The 12,671-nt window shown below is 43.5% G+C and overlaps 1 protein-coding gene and 2 pseudogenes across 1 annotated transcript in view; 2 read left to right on the top strand and 1 right to left on the bottom strand.

Moving 5' to 3' along the window:
- Nucleotides 1–12,664, bottom strand: part of NUP210L (nucleoporin 210 like) — a 49,591-nt gene extending 36,927 nt beyond the window's left edge. Inside the window, exons 1-7 of the mRNA XM_039849740.1 lie at nt 10,752–12,664; nt 9,252–9,388; nt 6,580–6,711; nt 5,354–5,447; nt 4,653–4,803; nt 3,392–3,524; nt 2,545–2,703 (exon numbers count right to left, since the gene is read on the bottom strand). Of these exons, the coding sequence (XP_039705674.1) occupies nt 2,545–2,703; nt 3,392–3,524; nt 4,653–4,803; nt 5,354–5,447; nt 6,580–6,711; nt 9,252–9,388; nt 10,752–10,951 (1,006 nt within the window). The 5' untranslated portion in view covers nt 10,952–12,664. The remainder of the gene's footprint in view (nt 1–2,544; nt 2,704–3,391; nt 3,525–4,652; nt 4,804–5,353; nt 5,448–6,579; nt 6,712–9,251; nt 9,389–10,751) is intronic.
- On the top strand, nt 6,240–6,355 carry LOC120592287 (uncharacterized; annotated as a pseudogene).
- LOC120592281 (uncharacterized) lies at nt 8,564–8,682 on the top strand (annotated as a pseudogene).
- Nucleotides 12,665–12,671: the final 7 nt, after the last annotated feature.

Below are 12,671 nucleotides of genomic sequence, written 5' to 3'. Positions count from 1 at the left end.
AACGGGTTTTCTATTGAGTGCGGTAAGTCTTTAATACCAAAATGTCCTCTCTTTGCCACCAAAGATACTTCTAGGCCACTTAGACTTCATACCACCCGGCATCCCCATCAGTTAAATTCTAGCAGAAATACAAAATTATTCTATCATTCTATACAGAATCTGTGTGAGAATATACTTCCCTTTCAAAATATCCTGCATCCGAAAGCTAAGAAGAAATGATTTCTGCTCTGAGAAATAAGTAACTGAGATGACTGAATGGAAACCACCCATTAATTCAAAGTACACTCGTCTAGAAGCTGTATGAATTCAGTCGTGCACTGGGCTGCGATTTATCGCTATACTGTCTATAGGGACGATGGAAAGAAAAGATTATTTAATCGACTTGAGGGATCTAACTCGTAAAGCTGCCTCGAGCCGCCCCATCGACGTGCTGATTGAAGACGCCGTCTGTCTATCTGCTAAGCACGTCTGGTAAAGACGGTGCAGGCAGCTCTAGGTCTGATTCTGACGTGCACTCTGGTGCGACGTTGATGAAACGCAAAAGCTGAGAAACCCACAAACGCAAAGTTCCCTTCATTTCAGATGAGGACACAGACGCGATCGCTCTCTAAATCAAGTCGTTCCTCTGTCAGCAGAATAAGAGGTCCCTTCCATCAGCCCTTCCGCCGTTCTCAACCTCATCTCCTGCCTCTCAGAAACCTTCTGTTATCTCCGCCCTCTCTCTCTGTTTAACTTACAGGCACGGTCGAGTTTCTCTTATCTTGTTCTTGTGTTTTTCAAACGTCTACCTTTTCTCCTTGTCAAAGCTGAGTGGTTTTTTATGGACAAAGGGACCCGAGACGTCCCAGCTGCTACAGCCTTTCCGTCTGCATCCGTGCCCATCGCAAGGACTTCGGCCTCAGCGACGACCTCTGTAAACGTGTCACTCGGTTGCTGTGTGACGCCCTCCTGGCTCTCCTCCTCCTCCCCAACGTTCTTTCTGGCGTCCTTTCCGGGCCCCTCTTCTTCCACGGGGACCTTCGAGCGGGCACGCGCCAGCGGTCTCCGGCCCTCTTCTCCTTCCCGCTCCGCACCGTCTCCCAAGGTGACCGTCCACAGCAGCTTTGACACCACCTAGCTATAAACTGGTAACTTGCAAACATCTGTCTTCGCCCTGAATTTTTCTCCTCCAGTTCTGGAGTAAAAACGTCTGCTTGGATGTCCCTCTCACAAGGACTTCAAGTTCACGTGAAAAACTAAACTCATTTTCTTTTCCCTTAAACCGCTCCTTCTCTTATATTACCCGTGTCTGTGGGCAGGACCGCCAGCCACCCTAAGCCTGGTGCCGGAACAAACCGTGACCAGGCACCAGCCATGTCCTCAAGACAGAAATAAATATAATGGATTTCAATTATAAATAAATATGAACTGAGAACTTAAAAAAAAAAAAAAAAGATAAAAAAAAATAACCATGTCGATCTGCCCTGGGGATTTAGAGACGTGCCCGACACATAGTTGGGGCTCAATAAATATTAAATGACTTATTTTGTAGGTACTATTGTATTTGTTGACAAATGTCCTAGGCACCTTTAAATGACTAGAGAACAAATCACTTTGGACCAAAACCCTCCTTTAATACGTTTTAGACACATAATAATAAACGGCTAATTAACACAATTCTGGAAAAAACACAATACTTTTCCAGCCACTGGGCCCTGCATAGCCTACGCCCTCCCCTGCCCTGGTCCCCCTCCGACTCCTCCGAGTCCCTGCACTCCGGCCTGGGTCTTCCTTGCGCCCCTTTAAACATGCCGGACTGGGTCCTGCTTCAGACCTTTGCGGGTCCTGTTTCCTCTTCCTGGAGCCCTCGCATCCGGGTATCTGAAGGACTCGTTGCCCCAACGCCACCTTATCAGACAAGGTGTCCCTACCCCTGAGGGAAAGAGTGGCCTGTACCCCCACGGCTTGGAATGGTGTTGGGTGTATAGTAGGAAAATAAAACTTGCTGAATAAATTAACTTCTTTCAGATTAAAGTATTAAAAAATAGGAAACATTTCAAAATTGAACACTGAGAAATGGAATCCAAATGTTTCAATCTTCTGAGAATTTAAATCTTCGTTCTGTTGTTTCCATCGACTATGAGAGCTTAATCAATCCTTACAGAGCGGGTTTAGTGAATTTTAAAAAACTACTCTCAACACAATTTAACAACTATTAATCAAGCATCTATGGCAGACAATGCCATCTTTTCTCAATTATTCACGTGAAAATAGGAAAGAATGAATTAATAAAGTTCTCACGTATTCCTCCAACATGTCTACCCCGGTCTCCCGATTCTAAATGACCATGGCTGCAAATAAGCACTAAACTCAACAGATCCTAAGTTCCAACTACTCTTTTCTCTACCACTTTTTGACAATAATTTACAGTCCTTTGTTAAAAAATAAAACCCACCGAAAACAAGTGTAGCAGTATTATAATCATTCGACAAATTATTTTACCAAGGAGCCTGTCTAGCGTGCTCAGGGAAAGGTAGGTTGGCAGCTAAAACGTGAAAAGGATACTTTTATGGACAAAGATAAGATTCGTTTGGCCCAGCTGGACGGCAGTCACCATCGCTGTTTCCTCATTCAGTACGGCCACTTGCCCAGAAGGAGACTCATTATATGCAACTCTGTGGTCTTGCAACTCCAGTGTATAATGTTCCAGGGGAAACGCCACCTCTGAAACACACAGAAGACACATAAACGTGACGAGAGCAGCCATTCCAACAGACAGCGGTGGGGTTGGATGGTGAGAAAATCCGGAAGTGGGCCCAACCTCCTTCCCACTATAGTGAATTTCCACATGGAGCCATTGTGGGGGGAGGGGGGTGGGTGAGCACTACACCGGTGTACTGAGGCTATTGCTTTCTTCTTACAGACCAGTGACCTGAGGGTAGCAGCAGGAACCCCACTGGGCACGTCAGGAAAGGGTTAACCCTACCGGAGCCTACGCACACTTTACAAGCTCAGTGAGACTTTGGGGATCAACAGAGTATTAAATTTTCAGTTAATGAACTGAGTTTCTCAAGAAACAATTTTTGCAAAGATCATTTGAGTCCCTCCAGGTAAAGTTTTTTTTTAATTGTCCTAGAAAAGCTAGAAAGTTTTTGGTTATTGTTTTAATAGAGAAGTCAGCTGCCCAAGGTCACTGAAGCTGAGCAGCCACGCTGCAGCGTCTGCTCTGTTAAAGATGTGGGGACCATGTGTCCAGTATTCGCTCTAGCACAGCAATCTAGGACTACCTCACCACGCAATCTAAAAACACCGAAAACAAGAATTTTGCATACACGATGTAGAGGTGCTTCTCTTGCTGTCAACAGTAAGGATGTGGGAAATGTCGGTCTTAGGAAAAGATTAATCGCCTTACCTGTCACCCTTCCCTGAACCATTTTTGCAACTCGGTATTTAATATAGGCTCCTACTAAGAGATAAATATCATGGGATGGTATAAGAAATATATTCTCCAAAACGAGCAGACGTATCAATGCTGCTGCCACTTTCTGAAAAAGGAAGGAAAAAAAACAAAGTTTCTAAACTTGAGGCATAACCCCCAAAGCCACCTTCCTTGGTAAAAGTTTACTTCTTGTAAGTTTATTTTAAAATATTTTATAAAAATTAAAAAATGTTTTCCTAACCACAATCATAATTTCGGTTAGCCTTAAGAAGTGATCGTGAATCTTAATACTATTTTAACTTTCTAAGTCACTTTCTAAGGCACTCGAACTAAGAAAGGAAAATGACAAGTCTTCTAGAGGAGAAGAGCAGGTAAAGAAAAAGGCAAGGAAGCCGAAAGGAGGCAAGGCAAGATGGCCGAAGTTCTTTTGACCACCCTCCAATGAGTGGACCTTCCAGATCAGGTCACTCTGCCCCCTGCCGCACACGCTGATGCTTGCGAAGGCGAGCCCAACGCAACGTTAGCAGGCTGCTCTCCAGGACGTCAGTACACCTGTGTTCTCGCCACTTGCATTAAATTCTTACCAAAAGACATATGTTTTTCTCAAGCCTATTTATGCCAGTTGCGCTTTTAATTATAATTACATGAAAACAGAAACCATGAATGCAAAAAGAGAGCTACCGTTTCTACAAAAAAATTAAATGTTTTGAAAAGAAGTTAAAGTCAAGCTGCTAATAATGTGCTGATACCAAAATAGGTGTAGGTGGGAAATGCAAAAGATTGAGGGGGGGATCCTTGAAAAATACAGAATTCTGTACTCAAACTGTTTCATATGTGTCTAATTTTTCCTTGACTATAAAACGAAATGAAAAATGAAAAGAAAAAGAGAGACTGTCATTTATGCCAGAAAGAGTTCGTATATTTCTAACCAGTGAACTCAAAATCACAGAAAGGACTGGACCTACAGCAAAGGATTGGTGAATAAGACGCAGTTATGTGTTTTAACAGAAAACGCCCGTTGTATCTGTACTTGTAATTAGGTAATAACATATTTAAGGAAGATAAGTTTTTTTTTTATGTTTACCGACTTCAAATGACTTTTTCAATTAAACAACCAACTACTGGCCCAAATCGCATCGTGTTTGAGGGCTTCTACTACAGGTAAACAAACGTAAGAAACTTTATTTTCTGTAGGCAAGACTATTAAGTGAAAGTTTACGGCACAAACTTTTACCTTATAGAATGGTTCATAAATCCGAACTTTTACAATAGCGGCACCAGTTCTAATCCCAGACACCAAAATTATATCTCCCTGTTTCTCGTCTTTTTCCATCTCGGTTATATACGCTAGAGGAGAATATTCTGCTTCAGAGTATTTTAGAATCCTAAAGAGATAACATAAGGTTTGTTTCTAGTAGATACTTGATTCAAGTAATCAGGCCCTAAGTGACTTTAAACGGTCTCTTCAAATGTCTACAGAGTGAGTGTCAAAAGTTTTAAAACGTATTTTCCGCAAGGACTAGATAGAAAAGTATTTAATGTGCTTCTGGCTAAAAGCGCCGTGGAACTAAAAGCTGGATTGTCCGAGGGCTATTTCCTGGTACTGAAGACAAAATTTCATACTATTTTCCACTCATGGTATTCTAGCAACAAAACGGCCAAAAGATGCGTCCGACTCAGACTGCACAGTCCTCAGTTCACACTCTCCTTTGCGGTGGCTCAGAGTAAACTATCATAAAGGTACCTACGTCCACACCACACTACATCCTGTATCCTTACTCTGTCGAAGACACTTCCCCCTGGTTAACTGATCGGTTCCAAAAAAGTCCAGACAGCGGGATTATCGAAGCCCACACAAGTGGCTGCTGTTCAGTGTGCCACAAAGGCAGATGTCGCTTTCAAAGTCAGATGGTCTATGTTTGGTTTCGAGGTTACCTGATTTTGCCAGACAGTTCTTCTCTTAATGATTCGTTATCCTGGGCGACGCTCCACTCAAACATCATCCCCGCCAAACTGCTGAAAGTATTTCCTGTAGGGTAAGCCAAAAGCGGACAGGACAGACTCGCGCTCAAAACACTCGGGTACTTTTAGTGAGAAAGAAAAACCTAAGCAGAAAATTAGTTTTAGGCCTCTTTCATTAACAGACAGAAGCACTCATTAATGAATTAGAACACACGTACCGAGGAGATCCCTACAGAAACAAGGTAAGTGTTATTGCTACACGAGCTTTCTGAAAGAAAAGAGGACTCAAGCTGATCAACTTCTGGTTGACAAAATTATGCCACTTCTTCTGTTTCTTCATAAAGGCCAGCTTATAGTTGGCCGCAGGGTTGACAGCCATCCCTAACCCCTGGTCCCTTCAACAAAAATTTTTATAAAAATGAGATTCTGCAATATTTCTAATACGTTCACTTTTCAGATTTAAAAAATTACTCTTTCCTAAATTAGCTTAGAAAGAGGCAATACGTTTACATTTTTTCAATGTTACATTATAACATTAGCATAGTATATTAAAACCAATATAAAATCAGGCTCAAGAAAGATAAAACCATAAAACCTTTTCACAGGTTTACATTTCATTCTCCTAGCTTATAGAGAGTAGACTGATCAAAACAGAGCTAGCAACAAGTTCCAAAAAATGTTCTTAATTGCTGACCATCAGCAGAAGCTAAGTGACAGAACTTAGGTATTTAAGAAAACTTATGCGATAACTGACAATTAAAAATAGCAGGATGGCTGTGATTCTATAGTGTAGCGGTTAGCACATCTGCTTTACACGCAGAAAGTCCTGGGTTCATGCCCCACGGAGCCACGGTCCATGGTCTACGGCCACGCCACCCTGAACAAGCCCGATGTCTGATCTCAGAAGCTAAGCAGGGTTGGGCCTGGTTAGTACTTGGATGGGAGACCACCCAGGAAGAGCAGGTATCGTAGGCATAACAATAATAAATAAATAAAAATAGCAGGAAGTTTTTATGAAAGTATCAGCTAACGCACTGAACTACACTCAGAATTATTAATCCCGCATGTACGTGAGCTTCGTGTGAGAAAACAAACGTTCTCTCCAATCCAGTCCTATCTCTCAAGCTGCGGTCTGCGCGGACGAAGCGCCAGGCGCCCACTGTGCCTCCCCAAGGCTGTGGAAGCCCCCGGTTCTTTACCTTCGGCATCCAGCGCCCTCACCATCAGTTCCAGGGGCGCATCATCTACGTAGAGTTCTCGCGTCCGAGACACAATCTCGATGCTGTTTATCACGTCGACCCTAACATCACAGCGCAGTTCATGGTCGGTCACTACGACGAACCCAAAAACTGAGAGTTTAATTCAACAGGCCATGAATCTATTAAATATCTCAAAGCTTATTCTAAATGTTAGGAAACAAAGGCTGGAGTGGCTGTTTTCTACCTGGGGAAGAAAACAGCATAATGACCAAATAAAAGAACTTCTGCTTACAATAAGAGACATCAGACCAGTGGCTCCCAGACACTGAGCTATAAAGCTGTTTTCATTCATCCACGAAAAAAATGAGAAAAACAATTTTAAGATAGCAAATAATTAAATTTGTTCACTTTAATAGAATATACTTTATTCTTACATTCTTAGTTTTGAAGTGTTAAAATGTTTTTCCTTGTATTAAGTTATGGGAATAGATTTTTAAAACTATATTTAGGAAAATAAAATGGTAGCAGCCGTGTGTCAGTCCTGCCGAAAAATTTCTCTATTTTTCATGAGATAAAAGCCTGGGAACCATGTATTAGATCCAGAGTTCCAGTCAGTACGGCCATAATGGAATGCATAAACACAGACTGAAACGGTACAGAATAAAATGAAAATTGTTTTGCACTGTCTTTTAACAGTATGCCCCTCATCACACTTGCCATGTATTAGAAAGCTGTCTACACAGCCGCCCCTTGTGCTGTTGTAACTATGCTTAAGTTTTAGCTTCATCTTCAAGAAACAAAAAAGCAAAGTAACTACCACTACAATATCCAAAAGTACTAATAAACATCACGGGTAAACTCTGTCCCTAGCTGTGGATCTGCTTTTATGGATTTTTTAAATGAAGGGATTATGTTAATCAGATGATACATGTAAATGCCCCTCAAATAAGGCTAAGGAGCATCGAAATATGCTATTGCAGTAAAAGCTATACTTTCTTTCACAAGAAACATAAAAATTGAATTAATTATACAGAAACCACATTATATTTATACTAGGGTTCAACAAATAAGTAAATATGTTGTAGGTGATGAGTCGGTTTTCTCACTGTGATGCAAGATCAGAACCAAAGGAACCAGTACGAGCTCGTTTCTTTTAATATATACGTAGCTAGACGGAAATAAATATGAATGTGTGTGCACGTGGGTCAGTATACATTCACGTGTCTCCTAGCACGGCGTGCTGAGAGGGCCTTAGGAGCAGTGGCACTCCAGGAGCAACGAGCACAATACCAACCCCGCCCCCGCGATCTTGGTTCTTAACTACTTTCTCCATCAAAAAGAACCGGGACTCCTTGAGGACATGGCTGGGCAGGGAAATATTAGTAAACAAGGGTGAAACACTTTTTTATCCCCTAGAAGCCAAACGGCTGAGGAGACAGGGTGGGACTCAGGTGCCAGGAGCCCTTCCAGTGCTGGAGACAAATACAGGTCAGCTCTATATCACTGCGGAGCCAAGTGAAGAGTCCGACACTTAGAGGTTTTAGGAGTTTTTGTTTTTAATGGAGTCTTTTAAGAAATGCTGCATCACAAACAGTCTCGCTGGCGCAGAGGAAGATGTTGTGGGAATAAACGCAGAAGTTGATGATTCCAATCAAAAAGTGATTCGGATGAGGCAGAAATGTTAAGGGAGTTTCAGGAACATCTTAACCGGATTATTTTGTTTGTACTTTCCTTTTTATTACGCACGGGGCGATGCATAATAAAAAGAATCATCTAATTAAGTCAAAGAATTCTTCGGTAAGTACAAAGTAAAAATTCTAAATGAAGAAAAGCATAATTTGTCAGTATTTTTCTAAGAGGTACATAAAAAATAGCTTTACAATGGATGGCATCTTCAATTATGTGAAATATGATATACCAAAAATCTCAAATTTCTCATTAATATCATACTATAGAGATATCATTTATCAAAATATTTAAAAACCAGTATGGCCATGCCACCCTGAACGTGCCTGATCTCGTCAGATCTTGGAAGCTAAGCAGGGTTGGGCCTGGTTAGTACTTGAATGGGAGAACACCTAGGAAGACCAGGTGCTGTAGGCGTTTAAAAAAAAATTAGAAAAAAATATTTAAAAACCATACAGATATCTCTGGCCTATCAATATGGCACTGAAGTGCCAGAAACACGGGGACACAAAGAGCCCTGCTCTGATTTTGGATACAAAGAGCATTTCTTGAGCTGCTCCGCTCTAAAACAGACCAGTGTGGTCAGTACTCCCCAGACTTCAGGATGCATGAGAATCACCCAGAGCTTGCCTGGGGCCCACCCCAGAGGCTCTGGCACAGCAGAACTGAGTTGGGGCCTGAGAATTTACATTCCTAACAAGCTCCCAGGTGATGCTGATGACACAGGCCACACCTTGGGAAGTGCTAGTCTTTATACGACCGCCTTTTGCCTCACTCAAGACTAATCTCAGATCTGAACACCTAAGCTAGTTCTGATAAATAACGCCTTCTTTTCTTCATCAGTTCAAACAACTAGTTTCCACTCTGTATCAGGCATCATGCCAGCTGCGGGTTACACACACACACACACACACACACACACAAAGTCACAGAATAGGATGTCACAATTATTTCACTGTTACATAGTGTGTTTTCTCTCAACATACTTATCTCTCGAGCAAGAATAATACTGCTGAGGCGTACAGGTTGGGTAGATTCAGCAATGAGCAGAGCTTTCCGCGAACATGAGGTGCCATTTTCATACAAAGGCTCCACAGTCACCGCATCATGATGGGTGGAGTGCCTGCCAGAATAAAACGCTCAAGAGTATGAAATAAGAGTAAGTTGAGTTTAAATTAATTCTGGTTTCTCCATGTTACAGACTACCAGGTGTATTTAAATGACACTTTTTAAAGTAGAAACGTTACGTAGGGACACAAGATTTAAGTGAGAAAGACTGATCAGAACCTTTTTCCAATATTCCCCTGTGCAAAGTTACAGAAGTATTACATGCCTCCCTCAATATTTAAGATTAGATTGTTACATTCTTCCCTATGTAAAAACAGGATCGATGTGTTTCCAATAATGGGAGACGTGGCTTTCTCATAGTCTGCGGAACGAGTTTCCTTCAATCCTAGAAACTGGGCTGCTGACATTAGAAAAGTTGCCTAAATTATGAGGTGTGCATCCACCTCAGAAAAAAGTCATCGAATTTTTGGACAGATGGAATGCCTTTCGCATTGGGTCATCTTATAAGATTCTCTCATACTTCCTCGTAAAATGGGGGTGAACTGCTTACACTCTGAACAAACCTTAGTGCTGCTCTTAGGAGACAGTAGTCTACTCCATTCGGGATGAACCCTCTGATACCTTGGAGCCCACACACCTTACGTAACCACACAGCCTATAGCTGGGTCCTCTCACACTGGAAAACACGTCTTTCCATCCTCAGTCACAGAGTCATCCCCCAGAACGAGTACCCCTCGTCTCACACTTCAAGAGGGCAGTTCATTTAAGGGGGGAAACATATAAATTACAGGAAGATCTCATCTCCACCCAAAATTAATCTGCTCATCTTACAAGTTTATATACTTCATGGCCTCTGGGCCTCAGTTCCCTGGGCCTCATCTGTAAAATGGGAGTAGCAGTACTCACCTCCCAAGATTGTAAAAATTGAGTCAATATATGCAAAGTGCTTGGTTGAGTTAGGTTTTGAGACCCTTTCCCACCAAAAACCTCACCTTATTTTATTAGTGGGGCCCTCACACCCCAAGCCCCTCTGCTCCTAGATAAATTTCCTCCGACCGGGCGAACTTCCTGTAGCCCTAACTGTTGACATCGGAAGTTCCCCACATTGGGCAGCCCCGACACCCGAGGCTCCAACACAGGGCTCCCTGGACCCTGAGAGCTGCTCCCACTGTGCCCGCCCGTCCCAACGCACACACACAACGTCACATCCTGGGCATTTCTCACACAAGGCCCCACACATGACCTGAAGACCTCCCGCACGAGGACGCGCCACATCGGAAGGCCTGGCCACTCCACTCCCACCCTCCTCCCTGCACACCGAGGGACCGCAAGCATTTCCGGGGCGTCTTACGTTGGGCGAGCCCCCCTACCCCGACTGGGTGCTGTGGGGGTGCACGCCCGCGACCCGCCACCCTCACCAAGTGTAGCAGCCCCGCTGTGCCTCCAGCAGGAAGGGCACCCGGCCCGGCTCCCGGCCGTAGGGCAGCAACACCTGCGGCACGTTCAGCTTGTTGGCCAGGGTCCCGAGCGAAACCAGAAGCAGCAGTGACAGGCGGTGTAGAGAGAGGCACGGAATCGGCGGGGAGCCTCGAGGCCCCGGGACCCCGGCGCCCGCCATGGCGACCGCTGGGCTCCGGTTCCCGCTCGGTCACGGCCGCGCCCCCGGCCCAACGCCAGCCAATCCGCGGGCGGAACGTCAGCAGGAGGCGGGGCCCCCCGGCTCGGAATTGTGGGAATTTCTTTCCGACGCGCTCCCGCAAGCCGACGCTATGGAAACCTTGGGCACAAACTCAGATGCCCGCTTAAATACTGGATGGTAGATCTTAATAGAAAAAATCAAGCAGAGACGTCAAAAGAAAACAATCTTAATTTGTCTGATTTCTCCGCTGCTACCTCGTTGTTTGGCACCCGACCCCACCCCGCCAAAACTTTTTGCAGGCGTTTCCATTCGGCCTATAAATGGGAAACTTTTCCAGTTTCGAGTATAAAGAGCTGGACGTTGTCAATGGAGCCGTGTCATTTTTACTAGGATGTCAGATTCACGTCCAGCCTCATGGCCAGAGTGCAGGAAATACCAGGCATTGGCGTCTCAAAAGCAGCTTTGAAAGCTATCCACGCACACTGCCCGTCTCTAAGCAAATACTGAGAGTGTGTCTTGTTAATTTTTCTCCAACTATCCGACAGAATATCAGCTCAAAGTCTCTCTCAGGGCAGTTTACTAAAATCACACATATAAGAATATGCGATCGGTGTCATATATTGTTGGGGTGTAGGAGCACAGAGCCTAAGAAATCCATGGCTTATAAGAACTAATACAGTTGTAAAGAAAAACATATAGCTCACCCCAAAGATGCTAGTGTTAAGTAACCTATAAAAGGCCTGGCACGTGAATATTATTTCTAATCTTTACATTTATGTGATAATACATTGTCTTTATTTTACAGATGATGAAACTACATGATTTATATCAGAACATACACCTAGAAATCTCAGAGCTGAGTTTTGAACCCAATTGTGGTCCAAAGTGTGAGCTCTACGGTAAATCCTGTTGCTACCACCCAGGAAGATCTGATTTGTAACCCGAACCTCAGTTCCTGTGGAGAAAGCACATTTGAATTAGTAAATAAGTCAAGTAGGTCTGAGAGTTGGAGGAACTGGTTCTTTATTTTAAAAAGACACTTCAATTTCCAGTATCAAAACAGTTGCACTATTGGTTTCTCTCTCTCCCAATCGGCCCCCAAAGGGACCACACCAAGGAGAGGACATTTTAAGCCAATAAGCTGCAGAATGCGCACCAAACAGACCTCACAGAAACCTCGCCAAAAAGGGGGTACTGGGGAGGGAAAGGGACTTTTAAAGATCAGCACACTGCCAGACCACAGCCTGCAAAGAGCTCTCTCGGCCAGGTGGGGCAGCCGGTGTGCTCCAACTCCAAAGCAAAGTTTCAAAATAATATAAAATTTAAAAAGTTTTGTACATAAGCTATTCAAGATTTCTCCAGCACTAACTGATACAAAGCACAATGAGATGGCACTTCTAAGAGACAGCAGCTTCAGACCCAGAAAAGGGTGATGAGATGAGTTTCATATGGCTAAATCAGTGGCAAAAACATAATTTTCTTTTCTTTCTTTCAAGGAGGCAGGAAAGCAAATATTTGGTCACCTCAACATAAGGGGCACATGATCCATTCTCTGAGCCGTCGGGAAGGCATGGGGTAGAGATGGGACAAGGATCTGTTCTCAGACAGAGGTCTCACCTTTTTAATTTGGTCACTTCAGATGAAAAAAAAAAAAAGATAAATTTCCAAAGATACCTTAAAGCTGAAAACTTGAACCCCA

The sequence above is a fragment of the Pteropus medius genome, unplaced genomic scaffold (assembly GCF_902729225.1).
Source record: "Pteropus medius unplaced genomic scaffold, Ma_sr-lr_union100, whole genome shotgun sequence".
Taxonomy (NCBI): Eukaryota; Metazoa; Chordata; class Mammalia; order Chiroptera; family Pteropodidae; genus Pteropus; species Pteropus medius.
The sequence above is the reverse complement of the archived record's forward strand: the minus strand, read 5'-3'. Positions and strand labels throughout refer to the sequence as shown.